This window comes from Pinus tabuliformis, chromosome 8 (assembly GCF_031772625.1).
Source record: "Pinus tabuliformis cultivar Carrire ecotype Pingquan chromosome 8, CPIR1, whole genome shotgun sequence".
Taxonomy (NCBI): Eukaryota; Viridiplantae; Streptophyta; class Pinopsida; order Pinales; family Pinaceae; genus Pinus; species Pinus tabuliformis.
Genome location: NC_142294.1, coordinates 159833045 through 159852257, shown reverse-complemented (window position 1 = coordinate 159852257; position 19213 = coordinate 159833045). Strand labels below are relative to the sequence as shown.

At 39.9% G+C, this 19213-nt stretch overlaps 1 protein-coding gene across 1 annotated transcript in view; it reads left to right on the top strand.

Annotated features, from left to right (window-relative positions):
- The window catches only part of LOC149234627 (mitochondrial phosphate carrier protein 1, mitochondrial-like), a 197418-nt gene that overhangs the window by 49163 nt on the left and 129042 nt on the right, over positions 1 to 19213 (top strand). The window contains exons 2-3 of the mRNA XM_089371891.1: positions 18626 to 18987; positions 19149 to 19192. Of these exons, the coding sequence (XP_089228017.1) occupies positions 18626 to 18987; positions 19149 to 19192 (406 nt within the window). The remainder of the gene's footprint in view (positions 1 to 18625; positions 18988 to 19148; positions 19193 to 19213) is intronic.

Sequence of the window (19213 nt, the reverse complement as noted above, 5' to 3'; positions counted from 1 at the left end):
GAAATCAATAAATTTGTATCATTAATTAAAATTTGTGTAAGAAATATGATAATATCTAATTTTTAATATATATATATATATATATTTTTTAAATATATATTATATATATATATATATATATATTTTTTTTTTTTAATAAAATAATATATAACGTGTCCTAACGTGTCCTGTTCCGGGGGGTCAGCGTGTCCCGAATCCGACACCACGAATCCCGAATCCTACGTGTCCCGAATCCCCGTGTCAGGTGACTTAGCTGAAATGTATTAAGTATAAAGAGAGATCATTTGAGGACTTGAGAGGAGATCACCAGATTCCAGCCCACTGAATACCTGTAGAAGGAATAAAAAAGAAGACTCATGTCTGAGGCAGGCATACCCATGCTCAGAAATAGTAAAGCATGTCCGTTGATCAAGTACAAAGCGGATCCATCATGTATACATAAGTGTACAAAGAAGACTGAAGAATACATAGTGGATCGTCCGATCATAGCCGCAAAGGAACACATCGGAGCTATGTCTCAATATCACATATAGAAGAAAAACTGATCAATGATGCTCGAAGAATGTGTGATCACTGATGCTGCATAACTGGTCCTCATAATAGTACCATGTTATATAGGTGGAATAATGGTATTGCATAAAAATCGGGTGTCAACATATAGGATGCTGCTGAGATGAACTGCAACATATAAGGGTGGCTGGTAGCATTGACAGAAAACTGAAGGAGCTGATAAGTGAACCAAGATGTTGACACGATCCGAGGTCTTCATCGACCTCAGATGGTACATTTCTACACTATGGGAATAAATGAGCTGAAGTCGACCATGTGAGAAATCATTTGATTATCGGTCATTGATGTATACCGTTAACAAACACGAGACAACTCACTGATAATGATGATGAGTCAAGGTACCCTAGTACAATCTAAAAAGTGTAAATAAATGTGTTGAAGTCGAACACTTGAGAGAATCTACCAATAAGGAGACATTGATGTATTCTCACTGTCGATAGTGAAGGAGTCTGCTGCTGATGACTGCAAACCCTAAGGTATTGAAAAAGGACTCCAGATCTTGTTCCTAGAGCAATGAGTTGGAGTCGATGGGAAAATATGTGTTGGAAGGAAGGCATTATGGCATCCCACATCAACCAGTGCGATTGTAACTCGCAGGCCAATAATTTGGAAGAACTCAGACAAAAAGAGATGAACCAAATAATAATGAGAGCTGACGCAGAGGTGAGGAATCCACCAATAGGGTCAAATGGAAACCAAGGTACTGCACAAATCCCAATGTGTGATAATGTAAGCTGACGTTGAACACAAGTGAAACCACTTAGTCAAAGATCCAAGATACTGATCGATGCTGAGCACAAGGGCACCTATCAATGATGTAAATATGGCTAGGGTGCGGCTCTAGGCCTACTCTCAGAGCAATTTGTTGGAGTCGATAAGAGCAAACCCGCCAGCAAGAAGTCAATGGAGACCTTTTTAACCAACATGAGTGAAGGACCAAATAACTGATGTGATACTGAAGATGACTTGACAGATCGGGTATGGCTGATTGAAAATGAGTCAAGAGACATCGTAGAATGGCTGACACAGGTTGACTTCCCTTGAACAAAAGCACGACTCATATGTGACTATATGGCAGCATAAAATAACTTTGTATAAGTTTGCAATGCAGGAGGCATTAACAAACTCTCCATATGATTGGAAGAGATAACCAATCGGAGGAGGACTGACTCAAGAACAAGGTTATGGCTCTCCTAAAGTCGAACTAAGTCCCATCCCAATGGAGGAAAGACTTATTTTGAGTGCTTTGTTCAAGGGCGACATAACTGACTCTTGCTGCCATCAAATATAGAAGTAAATGTCTCGTTCCCGCTCTTTTTGGAATATATTTTTTTTTTGTCTTTTTCATATTTAAAGCTTGAAAAAGAATAAAAGAATGCCTATAATACAATGGAAAGAACGAGTGTTAAAGGTAGGTGCACTAGTTCTTGGGACCAATGTTTTAAAACTCCGACTCCGACACCAACTCGGCTGAGGGTCAACTCTGACTCCGACTCCAACTCGGTATCGACTCGGTTGGCTCGATTTCAATGACTCTGTCGTTGTAAAAAATACATTAAATTTTTTTTTTTAATAAAAAAACATAATTTTAAAGATTTTCAATCATGTTTCCAAACACACAACATTAGAATATAGATGGAAGACAACATATGATCAAAGTAGGCTCATGAATATATCCATTATATCAAAATGGCACCTAGTGCACTATCCAATACATACATGATCAAAGATTCAAAACAAAAACACATAACCAAGGAGGTTAGAAATGGCCTCTACAACAAAAGTAAACTGTGACCAGTACTATTGGCTAGTAGCTACTGCCAGAGGAGCCAAAATCATGTGGATCAATCTCTGGATCTTCATTAGAGTCAGACAGGGGGCCCCATGGCTCCTCCTCATCATCATCTCCAATTGCTATTGTAGAAGTGGTAGCACTAGTAGGCTGTGCAGCAGATGCAAGCTGAGATAGATGAGATATGCGGCTGCGCTTCTGTCGTGGCTGAGCAGAGGAAGCGCTTGCAACTGGAGGACTTACTGGCTGTGATGCTGAGGCTGGTACAAGTGGATCAGGATCTGCATTCAACTGAACATCATGTTCGAGTGATGCCTCCCCATGTAAATCCAAATCAAGATCCTCACCAGAATCAAACTCTGCTGGATGACTCTCCACTACCCAATCTGATGTTGGATCAATGTCTTCCAACACAATGGGATCTGAATCAGGGCTTTTGTTCAGCAATTGGTTGTGTTTGAGCCGGAGGTTGTATTGGACATAGACTAGGTCATTTAACTGTTTTTGATCCAAACGGTTTTTCTTTTTTGTGTGAATCCTCTCAAAGACAGACCAATTGCGCTCACACCCAGTGGCACTGCAAGTTTGACTGAAAATACGAATTGCAAACTTCTGCAATTCAGGACAATGGCTACCAAAAGCCTCCCACCATTGTGTTGCAAAAAACATAGGAGTGTAATGAGTTAGCTCAACAAAATTACAAATTATATCCAACTTTCAAATTATAAACGATTTAACAAAATTTAAAAAAACTATTAAGAATTTGAAAATTGATTTTTTTTTTTTTGCCTGGCTCATCTGCTTCTCTTGCAATCTTTGCTAGGTTCTTCCCAAAGGTACCTGAGGCATTGGTGAAGGTCGTGACCTGTCGGTGTATCTCCAGCTGATCAGACTCCAATGGGATCATGCGATCAATGCACTCAATCAGTCCATCTTTAACCCCCCCCCCCTCAAAGCTCCTGTCTCCTTAGCTTTATAATGATATCGTGGGTTCAAAAAATACCTAGTGGCATGTATAGGGCGATGGAGTTGATTGTTCTATCTTTCATTAATGATTGTCCAAATGGGTCCATACTTAGCCACTTTATCCTTCTATGCCCTCTTTATTTGCTCCTTTACTTGATCCATAGCCTCATAAATGAAGCCCATAGCCAATCTTTCCCCATCCACCAACCGCAACACCTTAACCAGTGGCTCAGTAAGCTTCACAATCTCTGCTGCCTTTCTCCAAAATATTTCTTCATTAACTTTATTTTTCAATTCTTTGCCTTCCAGTTTGTGAGACCACTGGCTTTGATTCCATTCATCACTGGAAAACAACTTTTGCAAGTTTCTATGTTGGGAAAGCATAGATTGCAATGTCAAAAAATGAGTAGCAAATCTAGTGATGGTAGGCGTAATAATATCCCTACCCCCAGTGTGTTTCCTCATGAGGCTCAAAATCCATGAATGGTTGTAGATAAATTTTGTTATGCTTTTGGCATGATCTACAATGTTTTGGACCCAATCTAATTTTCCAATATCCTCAAGCATGAGGTCTATGCAATGTGCAGCATATGGGGTCCAAAAGATGGTCTTGTGTTTTTCCTCTAACAGTTTACCAACAAGAACATAGTTAGAGGCATTATCTGTGATGACTTGAACAACATTAGCCACCCCCACCTCCTCAACAACCTCATCCAATAGCTGAAACAACAATTGCCCATCTTTTACCTTATCAGATGCATCAACTGATTTTAAAAACATGGTTCCCCATGGGTAGAAGATAAGAAAGTTTATGATGGTACAGTTTCTTTGATCAGTCCATCCATCTGACATGATGGTACATCCTGTTCTTGCCCATGAGTCCTTGAAATCTTTCAAATACTCATTAATGGATGAAATTTCTTTCTGCAAACGATACCCCCTTAGCTCATGCATAGTAGGGCCTTTGAAGCCTTTTCTAGTAGCATGTATGGCATCAAACATAGGCTCATAATATGGTGAACGGGAAGCATTGAAGGGGATATCAGCATCATACCACCATCTAGCTATGTAATCACAAGCAGTCTCCCTCAATTCTTTCTTCCAGTGGTCATCTAAAGTGGGCTGCATTTGACTTCTACTAGCTTGAGGACCATGTGCATTTGATGGAGAGGAGGGAGTGAAATAACTTTTGATATTCATATCATCCTTTTTCATTCTACGCTTTCCCTTTTCTTGAATAGACTCAAAAGAGGGAGGAACATATCGGAAGGGGTTAACCGTTAGATGCATCAGTACAAGGGATAGAGGAAGAACCCTGAAAATCAAAATGGGGGTTGGTAGCCATCATTTTTTGTATATTCCTCTTCCTCCCAATTTTAGCTTATAACTCTTTTTGCCTAGCCTTATCTTCTTTAAACTTCTCAAAGCTAGCTAACAATTCCTTCCTAATCTCCCCAATTTCTGGTGAGGTACATGGAGTAATTTGGCCTCTAATCCCCGCAAGTGTTGTTTTAGCCTGTTAATGCCCCTATGACCTTCCTTAATTTTCCTATGGAAAAATTTGCAATGCATTCGACTTTCAACCATTTCAACATATGCCCAAGTAGCATCTTTCACTCTAGGTGCCATTTTTTGACTTGGAAATGAAAGCAAACAATCCGAAAATGAAAAAAAAAAACATTGATTCAATGTTCATTTCTTTCACAAAAAAACACTCGTTAGGATTTCTAGATTTGCACTAAAATTTAATAAGCAAAAATAGATTTGTACAAGTGAAAAAAATACCTTCAGGCACAAACTGCCTCCTCAAGCTTGCTCCAAGAAACCAACTCCTCAATGCTGCTCCAAATGGTTGCCCAAGAAGCTTCTCACTCTAGCTACAATGCTTGCCCAAGACTCCTCACTGCTGCTTCAAAAACAAACTCAACAACTCCTCACAAACTCTCACTAAAATTCTCCCTCAAATGCATGAGATGGCTATGAGAGAATGAGAGGGGTTGAGTGGGTTAAATAAGGTTTGGGAGAGGGGAATGGACCCCAAAGACCAACAAAACAAAAACTAAATTCATTTGGAGTCCCCCACACTCAACAAATATTAAAAAAAATTAAAAAATTGTGTTTTTTCAAGGTACTGGGCCATTGTACATAACCTAGCCGGGTTGATACGGACTCGTCCGAGCCGGCCGGGTCACAATTTTCAAGCTTGGCTCAGACGAACTCGGCCGAGCCGGTCGTTTTTTAAAACATTGCTTGGGACTAGAACATTCCGATGCTCAATGCAAGGTGGTGAACACTGGTTGTCAACAAGAAATGTTCTTTCGACGGATAAAAGGTGTCAAGTCGTAGAGGCTAATGAATGCATGGTTTGAACTTGTAGAAAAGTCATGGTAAAAAGTAGCTTATACATGAGTCCAAATGAAGCCGACTTAAGGCCAAAAGGGTACAAGTAGTCAATATGCAATGCAATGGTACAACTTAACACATGGGAGCCTCTAGGGTATAAAGCCAGAATAATAGCGAAGAAGAAGAGAAATGAGGCTTCATCGCAAAGTCATGGCGGGACTAAAGAGGACTCCCGAGCCTAAGCAATTCTTGCAGCATGGGCAACATATGCTAGCAAGGATCTAACTAGGAAGCCCATGTAAGGAATGGCTCTACCATTATGTTATGATTTTATAAGATGACGAGTGAAAGTGGTTTGAAAACCGCAACATAATGGGGTCGAACCTATGGAAAAATATCGCAGTATGAGGTTAAGATGCATAATGCAGCGGAAAAAGTGATATGTCCTAACCTATATGCCAGTGATGAAAATGATACCTGCCACGATAGGTCTGCGATCGTGGAGTCGAAGTGTTGAAAAAATGTCACAAAGTCTTCATTTACCCTAGAAAACAACCTCTCCCAACATTTCAAGCCAAAAATTAAAAAGTTCATGAAATAATAAAAATTAAAAATTATGAAATTTATAAAAGTGGGTTTTTAAATTTTCACTATAAAAAGACATTTCAACTCACCATAATTCATTTTGACTTGGAAGTGTTGAGAGTTTGAGAGCTTGGGAGAAAAATTTGGGCAACTCCATTCCACGATTTCCTCAACCAATTCATCAATCGAAGGCTTCCAGGTAATTCTAAATCCATAATGCCATCTAATTTATGCATTTTGAATAGATTCAATCGATTTTTCACCGTAGGAATTTTAATTTTGAATTTGCCTCTGCCTGTACGCAGATAGGCCCTTTGAAATTCGCGTATAGAAAGCCCTACCCACGGGTTTTCAAAATCAAAGACGCGTGTACATGCAACTGTCATTTAGAAAAGTAGCGTACGTGTAGAAAAATTTGAAAATTCCAATTTTTAATGGATGAATCTCCTTGAAATTGCAGGATGGAAATTGTTTGGAAGGAGAGGGAGCATAGTGAAGTTGACAATGAGGTTTTAGAGGATCCAATGGCATTGGATGCATTAAGAAGATGTGGATTGCTCAAATTTTTCATGATGTCAAATATGAAAACCCAAACTCGGTTGCTAGATATGCTTGTCCATTACTGGGATCTAGAGCAGGAGGTTTTCATGATAGATCAAATGCCTTTACAAATTGATGTAGAAGATATTTACTTCATTACAGGACTTTCTCGAAAAGGGGATGTAGTTGATCTAAAAGAGAGGGCCTGGGGAGGCCTAAATGTCTCTGATTACATAGATATCTACTGCACACCAGGGACAAACAAGGTCGGATCTCAAATTTCGATCAAGGATGTGAGAAGCTTGCTAATCAAGATCATTCTCTTTACCATTGTCAGAGTGGCAGGCTCGACAAACTCTACATCAGGCCTCTCGACCTGCCATGTTCTTGGCGGTAGAGTGCCTTCGTCTGAAAGTCTTTGATTGGTGTATAGGGCTCTTGACCTATATGAAGAAGCAACTGTCTTCAGTGAGATGAGGGAAAACGAAGCATTTCGGCTATGGTAGCATACTTTGTTCCTTTTTCTTTGAGAGAGTACTAGCACTCCGACCCAGAGTGTCTACCACCATCAACAGTCCTAGAGATCCGAGGATGGCCAGATGGGCAGACTTGATCAGGCGACTAGGTGGGGGCGAAGTCACTCGAGCAGCATTCGATGATGAGTTCTTCCTTTGGTGGGAGGAACAAATCATAGCTATAGATGACTACCCCTACGCAGGCATAGACTACCGAGAGGACCCGGATCTGGCCCTTCCCAAGGGCGTTGCATGGGGTGAGATGGGTAAAAATATTAGATTTTTATGTTATTTGTTTTTGGATTTTGAATATGATCTTAAGAAGTTAAAAATCTTTTTTTGTGAAACAAAAATATTACAAGATTATTTGATCATGATGCAGATGTCAGACCAATGAGACCTGAGGGTCTACCTAGGCATAGGTGTCATGGCAGAGACGCAGAGAGAGCAACAACTGAGACCAAGAGAGTCCTTCATACAGTTTAGAGGAACTTGGAGAGTTTGACTCGCCAGGTTCCCATGGTAGCCATAGAGGATCTCCCTGAGGCTATTCAGAGGCGAGTGGTAGGAGTACCACGAGAGTGGGTGTGGCTCTTCCGATGGGTGGCAAATGCCATCGTCTTCTTCCGTGACGCTCATCTAGGGCAGGGCCCACAAACTTAGATTTAGATGACTGATCTTTTATGGACATGATCGGGCTTAAGCCCTAATTTTGTAGGACATTTGTCCACATTTTGTAATATTTTGGACATATTATTCCTATCTATATACAAACAGTTTCACGATGGTTTGATCATATATACAGATGATTTTATGGTATTTTTTATTTTATTGTGATGAATGATTAATGTGCCAATCTAATGCTTGATTATCTATAGAATCAACAAATGAATTTTCTGATCATGGAATATGAATAAAAGTAATAAAATTAAATGATCTTTGTAATAATCTCACTCTCAGAAATTTGCGATGTAATGAAGGATCTCTCACACGATATATGTTATTTAATTGAGACACCACTAACTGTGAATCCAAATAAACCACTAACGATTCAATACCAAAAGATATTGCTTCGGATAGTAAATTAATGACAACACTGTATTCAGCCATATTGTTGGATGCAGGACCGATACATATGCCTCTTGAGACTAACAACTGACTAGATGGATAATATATTACCCAAGTGACGGAAGCTAAGTTCTGAGTATGTCTACTAGCACCATCAGCGAATCCTAGATACACCAGATCACCCATCGAAACTTGCCAAAGCAGATCAAAATACCAACATCACCACGAGACCCATAGACAGAAATAAACAACTATGTACAATATTTACAAAACAAAGCAAATGCTAGGCAACAACCTAGGCATAAAACTTCCGAAGATAGAGCCTGTTTCTGGGCTTCGACAACACATTTCCATTGAAATCAACTAACTGATATGCACCTTTTGTCAAGACCTTTTTAATGATAAAAGGACCGTACCACATGGGTTTGAACTTGCTTGCCCCCAAGGTGTCCTTATCTTGGTCATAGACCAGGACAAGGTCACCTTCAGAGAAAACCCTAGGACGCACAGTCTTGTCATATTGGGTCTTTACTCTCTTTTTATGAGCCTCATTCATTGTGGCTGCATCCCGACGTTGCTCATCGAGATGTTCCAAATGAATAAGGCATTCTTCAAGACTAGATGTGTCTGGAAGAAGTTCAACTGCTAATTTAAGAGATGGGATCTCACATTCCACAGGGAAGATTGATTCCAAACCATAAACTAGTTGAAAAGGAGTAAAACCCATGGTGGTCTTAACAGACATCTGGTATGCCCAAAGCACAGGATATAGCATGATGTGCTAGTTGGATCTAGCTTTATTGATTGTCCTTTGCAAGATAGTTTTGAGGGATTTGTTCACGGCTTCAACTTGACCATTAGCTTGAGGATAGTACAAAGATGAATGCTCTTGCTGAAATCCTAACTTTAAAGCCAACTCAAACATCATCTTATTCTAAAAATGACTGCCATGATCAGTGACAATCTCCCTTGGAATACCGAAACGTGAAATGATTTGGTTGAAAAGGAAAAGAGCTGCTGTCTCACCATCGTTTTTGAAAGTAGGCATAGCTTCGGCCCACTTCGTAAAGTAGTCCACCGCTACGATAATGTACTTGTGACCCTTAGTTGAAGCTGGGTTACAAGTCGTAAAATCAATACCCCACTTTGTGAAAGGACCGACAGTGATGACGGGAAAAAGCGAAGCTAGATGAGCGCGCATTTTCTGAGTATATACTTGACAAGGATGGCACTTTTTGACCGCTTCCATGCAATCTTTGAAAATCGAGGGCCAAAAATAGCCTGCACGCAAGATTTTTTGGGTTGTAGCAAGCCTAGATAGATGACCTCCACAAGCTCCACTGTGGCAGCCATTCAGAAGAGAGTCAGCTCCTTCTAAGGTTAAACAATGTCTAAAGATTGAGTCAATCTCGCAACGATACAAAGTGTCACCGATAATAATATAATTTCTGGCTAGGTGATGTATTTTTCCACGTTCATCCTTTGAAAACGTTTGAGGAAACTTCGAAGTCTGGAGATATACTATGATGTCTCCATACCAAGGATCTCTATTTTTCCACGTTCATCCTTTGAAAAAGTTTGAGGAAACTTCGAAGTCTGGAGATATACTATGATGTCTCCATACCAAGGATCTTGTGAAGAGATTAGGAAGAGATGTTCATCCAGAAATGACTCTTCATAAACAACATCCTCTTCACAAGGCAACTCTGAAATCAATTCTGCGAATACTAAAGATTTTTTGGACTTGGCTGACATAAATTCAAGATCAAATTCCTGTAAGATGACAATCCATTTATTATATTTGCCCCCAATCACTCGCCTACTGAGGAAAAACTGAAATGGGTTGACATCAGCCAACACAAAAGTTTTTCTAAGTAGAATATAGTGACGAAGTCATTGGACTGCGTGAACTGCTGCCAAAGCCAGTTTCTCTATATAAGAATACATAAGTTCATGACCGACTAAGCCGCAGCTCAGATAATAAATCACATGCTCTCTAAGAGCATGGTCTTCCTTAACCAAAACTATACCAATGGTTGATTCTGCCGCAACGAGATATAAGAGGAAATCCGTGGTATAATCGGGTGGACTCAAATGAGGAGCAGAGGGCAATGATTTTTTCAAAGCATCGAAAGAGCGCTGATCAAAATCGTCCCAAACAATTGGAACTCCTTTCTTCAGTAATCGCATAAATCCTTTCGTAATCTCGGCGTAATTTACGATAAATCTCCTTAAGAAATTGGCTTTACCTTGGAGACTTTGAAGTTGATGAACCATTGACGGGGGAGGCAACTGAAGTATTGCCTCAACCTTGAAAGGATCAACACGAATCCCTTCATTGGACACAATGAATCCCAATAATTGATTGGATGTGACAGCGAAAACACATTTATTAGGATTCAACCGGATCTTATAGTGACGACATCGTTCAAAAACCAGACGAAGGTGATGTGGATGATCAATTCTCTTTCGATAACAAACAACTAGGTCATCCAAATATGCTTCTATTATGTGCTTGATGTCATGGAAAGCATAAGACATGGCCCGCTGAAAAGTAGCTCCAACATTTTTGAGGCCAAAAGGCATCTTTTTGTACGCAAATGTACCCCAGGGGCAAATAAATGTTGTCTTGTGTTGATCTTCAGGACGGATAGTTATTTGATTATATCTTGAAAAACCATCCATGAAGGAGAACACCTCATTTCCAGCACACTCATCAATGATCTGATTGATAAATGGAGTGGGGAAATTATCTTTAGGACAAGCCTTATTCAAATCCCTAAAGTCAATGCATACCCGGATCGTTCCTTGCTTTTTATCAACATGGACTGGATTCGAGACCCATTCAGTTAAAGGAATGGGGTATATGAAACCCGCCTTAAGCAACTTTTCAACCTCAACTTTAATAGCTGTTGCTTTCCTAGGATTTACCGGTTGAAGCTTTTGCCGTACAGGCTTAGTGTTTTTGTATGCCTTGATCTCATGCTGAACTATTGATGGATTGATTCTAGGCATTTCTTCATAAGACCAAGCAAACACATCTCGAAATTCCTTAAAAAGGTTGGTATAAATCTTGATTTCTTTAGGGGAACATGAATCTCCAATGAAGATATTCTCGATAATATTGGGATACTTGGAAATGTTCATTGGAATGGTTGCCGAAATATTGGACATATTACCTTCAGCAAAAATCTGTGTTGGGGCCAAAAGGTTTAGAATTTTATGAACACTTCCAGTTGAAGAAGGACCAGACAAATTTGACTCAACTTGATTGTCAGGGAGAAAACATGACTGATGATGCAAATCATTCCACGGTCTTTCTGCACCAGTCATTGCTTCTAGGATTGCCTCTTCAAATGGTGGTCCAGACCAGAGCCACATCACCATCCAAATTCTCTGATGGGAGAGGAATGGGATTGGAATCTGCAGAATTCACTATAGATTGGTACGTGATTTCTACTACAAATATAAGGTATGCCATTCCACCTACTTGCCCCTCTTCTAATGTGGCAGTAGAGGGGGGTAAGGGCCAAGGATCAAAAAAATAATGAGTTCTGAAAGAACCTATTCGAGGAGCGACCTTGGAGGATGAAATGGCATTAACATGAGCAATAGGAGAAGGAAGATCAAAAGTACCCATCAATGAGGAATACATTCCAACTCCCAAATTCTCAATAGGTTGCTTGGTATTCTTCACCAAGGGGATGGTAGAGTCAGAAGATGCATTGGGATCATTAGGAGAATAAGCCATTTGATCAATTGTAACAATTCTCCCTTCATGGGGGAAGCATAGGATGCGAAACAATGATGAAACAATAGCATCCATTGCATAAACCCAATTTCGACCCAACAAAAGATTATAATCAAGGTTGGCATCAACTATCTCTACCTCGACATTGACAACCTTGCCCCCAACACAGACGAGAAAGGCTGGAAGAATTCCATGAGGCCTATGAGAATGACCATCAAATGCGGTAAGGAGAGTAGGGGAAGGAACAACTTCCGGAGACCCGATAGCCTTCCAACATGACATCGACATGACACATGTGGAAGCCCCTTCATCAACTACAGTTCGAAAGATATTCATTTTCCGATATGTAGATTTAATCTGGAAAGCCATGTGATGAGGGAGTCTCTTCTTAGCACTTGACATATCAAATGTTATAACAAGAGAGTTCTTCGGATCTATTGCTCCGATCGCAGTGAGCAATGTGTTGAAGAAAGTGTAACTAGGATCGGTCTTCATAATGACACAAGCCAATGTAAATGACGTAATTTATATCTAGCATTTTTTTGTGTATTTGAATCATGGGTTTCATGATCAAAATATTTGTTTTAGTAGCTCTCATTATGAGCTATAGGCTAGGTGATAGGTTGTGTCATTTATGTAAATGTATACACTTGAAAAATGTACAAGCATGACTCCAAGATCAAGGCAAGAATCGTTTGGCAAAACTCCTTCAAAGGCAAGATCAAAAGAGCTACGAAATGATCCCTCCAAACAAATGCAAAAGACAATGTATTTTCGGCATATATATATATATATATTTATATATGAATGTTCACGTCGGATTTATACCATGTTCTCGTCGGCTTAAATCATGTTCACATCGGCTTAAAAGGGTGACACGTCGCCTTAATGAACAACCCTCATACACTAAATATAGCCCTCTCCTCACTCATTCGAATACACCACTCATCACTTGTTTTGGGTCTCATTTCCATGCGAAGGTTACTGTTCGTGGATGCGAGGATAAGGAGAAGAGAGGAGCCGCAGTCAAGACTATCCATCACCAATCAAAGCGAAGAACTCTGTCCAAGAGAGCGAGGAAACGTAGCCGCAGTAGAAGTCTGTTCATGACCGCAGAGGAGCCTTTCCATAGCCGCAGAAGTCTGTTCCCTCATACGAATATATCAACGAGTCTGCTCTCCCTCACGGCATATAGATCCGGATTAGGGCTTGACATTTCATAACTATATGGTTGATTTGAAAGGTTGTTCTAGCCGCAAATTCAAGGAGAAGATTGACGTTGAAAAGAGCGAAGTTATCATAAGGCTAGAAGAGCCCTAACACTATGACTGTGTTCTGAAATCAAAGGGTTCTGCTTTCGCTGTTTTGAACAGTCAATGTTGTTGCCTTTCGAAGCCTTCTAATCAAGCCTAATCATCGATCTATCAATGTATGGAGGATCTACATAAAGTGTGAGGGTAGAACTAGGCTGGAAGAGCTTATCTGAAATTGTTGGTGCGAAGGTGTTGTGCATTACTAGGACTGAGTTGCAGTCCATGAAAACTTCATGATTAAGACCTACAGGTAGGGTTTCTGAACAGTCATTTCAAAAGGACAAATTATCTTGTTTAAGGGCAACGTTGACTATCTTGAGTAAGGGAAAGCTTGGAGGAGGAAGAGAAGGGAGAAGGTAGCCAGATCATCCATGTGTAGCAGCAAGATCTGATCCGTATTGCAGCAAGTGAAGAGAACAACAGTAAGGAGGGATTCTAGCCTTGATCTTGGAGTCACTTGGTCTCAAGGGTCTTTTTATTGGTCCTGGAAATTTTATCAAGATAAGAAACTATAAGAAGAATTACCGTGGGTTTTCCTCTCAAGTTTGGAGAGGTTTTGCCCTGGCTGCTGTGTATATCTTGTGTTACTATTCTTTTGTTTATTATGCATGGTAGTTGGTTGATGAAGTTAGTAATCATTAACATATAAAATTCATTGTTCTTGATTGTTCAAAGTTTGAAATTACTTCACAAGCAGTTATCATAATAGAGAAATCATTAAAATTACAAGCCCTTAGATTTCTCAACACAATTCACTCCTTTGTGCAGGACACGATTGGAGTACCTCTAATGCTGACATTGCATAGGGGCTTTGAGCCAGATCTTCAATAATAGATTAGTTTTGAGCAGCCCTAGCGTTGGGATTAATAATTGAACATTTTGTAGAGCCTTTCAACATCTAAGGTATAGGCTCAACTACGAGCCTCTTGATATGGAGTGGCTCTGGGATATCGGAAGCAGCCTTAGCCTTAGAAGGTTTTGGCTCACCATAATCATGTGATCTTGTAGAAACATCAACATGAGACTTCACCATATAGACATTCGATGTGGATTCCCCTTCATGGTTGCCCCCTGTGGGGTTTCCAGTACCAGTGTTAGTGCTAGCCAACATTCGCTGTCCTTGGGGAAAAGGGTTAGTCAACAAATCTTGGGAACTTGAAGAACCCTGCTGAGCTAACAAGCGCTGAGCATCCTGAATCTTAGGGAAAATATGGGTAAGATGATCCCCATTGCATAACTTGCATGGGAATTTTACTTTCTTTTTTGATTCCTTCTTGCCCTCTCCAGTATCATTACTAGACTTGTTTGCATTCCCCTTCCCAGCCTTATCTTTCTTCTTACCACATCCCTTCTTCTTCCCATCAAATTGTTGGTCTCCTTTGGGATTCGAGGATTGGACAACATTAACTGTTAGAGGTTGGGAAGGCACAACCACTGACGACAAAGCTTGTGCCAGAGAAGCAGATTGTAAATACAATTGTTGCAATTGATTCAATAGATTAGCCGTACTACTATTTATTGACCCTACAATTCTGTTGGCATGAGGTCCTGACCTAGGTTTGTTGAAAAATGTGTAACTAGGTTCGGTCTTCATTAGTATGAAATGTATTCTTGTAAATGTAAAATGAAAAAGAAATTATTATTATTATTGAAGCATGGGTTTCATGCTCAAGTTCTTTTATTTTATAGGTCAAGCACCCATTGAGTGCTTCTAGGGTTTGTCTTAGGTATAAGAGTCATTGTCATATATGGAAGACCTTATGGGCACATTGTAAATTGCAAAGAGAAATTTATTTTGTCTTGAAAGTGTCAAAATACCTCCTAGATCAAGTTAGCCTAATGAGCTGTCAAGTCGGCCTACATGAAGAGCCACATCCACCCTTGAAGCCTATATATAAGAGGAACTTGTCCTCCATTTGACTCACTCACTCTCTCATCTCTTATGTGAAGAAGACAAAAGCAAAGAAAGTTGAAGAAGTGCGAAGGAGAGAAGGTTGAAGAAGTCAAAGTGTTTGGGTCTTTCTCTATTCTTCTCGAAGTGCGAAGTTAGGGTTTCTGCGCTGGGATATTTTGATGTTCGATTTTGGAAGCAAGAGAGAAAGGAAGGCAAGCAAAGGTCTCTCAGGGCATCTTACTAGCTCTAGGACTCAAGTCAAGGCAAGTGAAGTCAAGAGGAATGCTGTTAGAGGGAGATCGAAGTCTCCTAGAGAAGCAACAACAGTTGCAACAGTTGTTGGGGAGCAAAATTTTGGATCTACTGGGAGGTCGAAGATATTATAGCAGGAGGCCGTGGAAAACTTGATCTTGGAGAGTATGTGTCTGAGTCTAGGTCATGGTATTTGTCAATTGAAAGATCTGAAAGATAAGAAGAGATTTTCCCCTCAAGAGGAGGGGTTTTGGCCCTGGCTTGCAGCCTATATACTGTCACTGTTCTTACTATTTCTGGTAGTTTGATTTATTGCACATTGGAATAATAACGAACAAAGATAATAAGTAAAAGCTAACACAAACAATTATCAAGATAAGAGAATTAACATATTCATTGCCCTATTGAATTCTCAACATGGTATTAGAGCTTTGGTTCTCTAAGGGCATCATGAAGATCTCCTCTACAATGAAGAAGTTCATCAAGAAGATTGCAAGCCATCTCAAGAAAGGTATCAAGGAAGCATGGAGTCTCTTATTTTTGCAAAGAAGGCATCGTTCAATGAAAGGGACGAAGGTCTCTTTTCGGCTCTCTCTGGTACATTCCAAGATGAAGACATTTGGGTAATTAATAGTGGTGCATCAAGGCACATGACTGGTCACTCCAACCAATTGAAGACCTTATCAAAAGGAAAATCCGCTTACTTTGTGGAACTTGGAGACAACAAAAGCTATCCAGTGAAGGGCATTGGATCAACTTCCATAAAACTCAAGGATGGAAGCAACATCCACCTCAACAACATTCTATTTGTTCCAGGGTTGCGCAAAAAATTGCTTTCTATTTCAAGTTTAGAAGATAAAGGAGATAGAGTAGCCTTCATTGATCGAAAGGTAGTTGTTTGGGGAAGGACTCAAGCATAGATCAAGCATTCATGCAAGTAACGCTAATGATAGATTGTAGAATTACTATGGAGTCTTCCCATTCAAAGAATATCCCTCAAGCCTATAAAAATGCATGTTTATGCAAGGATGATTCCAATCTTATTACCTAGTCACAATTTGACCTACCCATGCTATGAATGCCAATGGTTGTATTAGTTGCCAGACCAATTGACCAATAAGACCTCCGATATGGTTGTGAATGAAAACGAGCTATTGTTATCCTAAACTAAAAAATCTTTCTCTGAATTGTTGAACACTTGTAAATTTTGATTTTTTAACATATAATGAGTATTTTTGTTGTTATATGTGCATCTTTGTGAGTCATATGGTCCAACATCCCTCCATCAAAATCGCATAAATTGCCTCATTCTCCCAGCATATCATGACTACCAAGATGTCTATATAGGGATGGGCACTGAGATGTTTAAACCATAGTTCCACCAAGTTTGCGGGACGGGGGAGCGGGGAAATGCAGGAGCGGCCTATGCAAAAGCTCCTCACCAATTTTTAGGAAACGTGGGGGGACATCAGGGTCTTTAACATAAGGGACCCTGACAAAAATAGTAAAATACTAAAAATTTTTAAATATATCATTGAAATTTTATAATTTAACTGTCTTAATCATTATATAACACTTACATCATGAAGGATAAATCGATGAATCATATAAATGAAACAAATTTAAAATGAAAAGCATGATAGATTCATACATGTAACTGTAACATTGTACAATGCAAATAAAAGTTTAAACAATGTTGAAGTTCCAACTGTGAATAATGAATATTGAAATAAAAGTCAAGTTTGATACATCAAGATCAGTTTTTGATAGAGTCAAGTCTAATATATCATATATCAAGATTCAAAACAAACAAGAGTCTACAACTGAAGTCCAAAACAGAAAAGCAGATAACGTAAGAACATATCAAATGACAAATGAGCTTAATTGCTCAAGGTAATGCCCTGCTAGACTTTGCATCCAGCTGCTGCATGAATAAATGCGGATCAACCATGTCACCATTTAAATCAGAATCAGTTGCATTCTCAAACATGCTAAATGGCACACCAACCAACCCCATTGTGTCTCATCAAGTCCCTCCTCCATATCTACTCGTGCATGATCCTCTGGATCAACATCCCATCGTGTTGCTGGTCCCTTCAAATATGAAATAACCAAAAAAACCCTTCACCCCGTTGATTCATAGTATATTTATAAGATTTTAGGGATTTGACCTCAATTTTTTTGGAAAAACCCCCCTTCGAGTTTCCTCACGTTTCCGTTTTTTGGGGATGTGAGGAAACGTCCCCTAGACGTCCCCATGTCCCGGGAGCGCAAGGAAGCGCGGGGACGTATCCCTGTGGAACACTGGTTTAAACACCCAACAATTACTACCTAGACGGATGGTCATAGGTCTATAAGACATTACCCCTTGACACCCTCCACTCAGCCTCCAAGTCAGGTCAAGTTTGGGGTCACAAGGACTAGAGCTTACCGATAGTGACACCAGTACAATACTATGAGTCATGGACAGTTTACCAGTATCTTTTGTCTACTACCAGGAGTTCTTCAACCTTGGATGCTAGGAGAGCTTCCACCTCAGCTGTAGTTCCTTTTCTCATTCCTAGTGGAAACATCCAGAGGTCACCACAGATCATCCCCGAGGGGTCCATTAGTGCAGGTCATTCTCAAGGGGACATTACCAGACAGGTTCCTGGGATGGACATTGTTCTTGGCTTTGAGGATGATAACGGCTGACTCTTTTTCTTACTTACTACTTTCCTGTCCACCATTTTGAGATTGTATTTTATAGTTGGCTTCCTATGATATGTAGGATTTTCTTGTTCTTAAAGCTTCAGGTTTTCTAAATTCTGTTGTGTTCTTGTGAGATGAATTTTGAACTCTCCTTATTGCTCATTTTGGCATATTGTGCTTTCCAATCCCATTGACCTATTTTGGTCATCAGTATAATTTCTTTTCATTTCTACCGGTTGTGTTCTTTCAGCGTGATGTCCTCCATGTTTGGTCTACTTTTCTCTATATCCTACTTTGAAAATTGATTCTCTATAACCACATGTTTTCTTGTGTTTACTAATGCAGGTTAATCCTGCTAAATACAGAAACATTTGGTCTGGGCTTGGTGTTATATTGAGGGAACAAGGTCCAGCTGGCCTATGGAAAGGCTGGGGAGGGAAGCTTTTTGGCTATGGTGTCCAAGGTGGCTGCAGGTTTGGCTTGTACGAGTACTTCAAGAAATTTTACTGTGATGCTGCTGGCCCAGATAAAGTCAAGCATCAGAAAACTCTAATCTTCCTTGCATCCAGTGCTTCTGCACAGCTAATTGCTGATGTTGCTCTATGCCCTTTTGAAGCTGTGAAAGTTCAAGTTCAGACACAGCCTAGATTTGCTAAGGGCTTGGTTGATGGATTCCCAAAGCTCTACTCAACTGAAGGCTGTTCAGGGTAAGGAATATGGCTAATGCAAACTATAGACAATTTCTGTGTGGTTTACTTGCTCCTTCCTTCTGTATTATTGGTATAGACAATTGTCTTAATGTTGAACATTTATCAAATTTCCACTGCGTTATTGGGCATATGAAAACACATACTTTTCATGCATGCAGGTTTTACAAAGGAATTGTACCTTTGTGGTGTCGGAACCTTCCATGTAATTCTTCTTCTTTTTTAT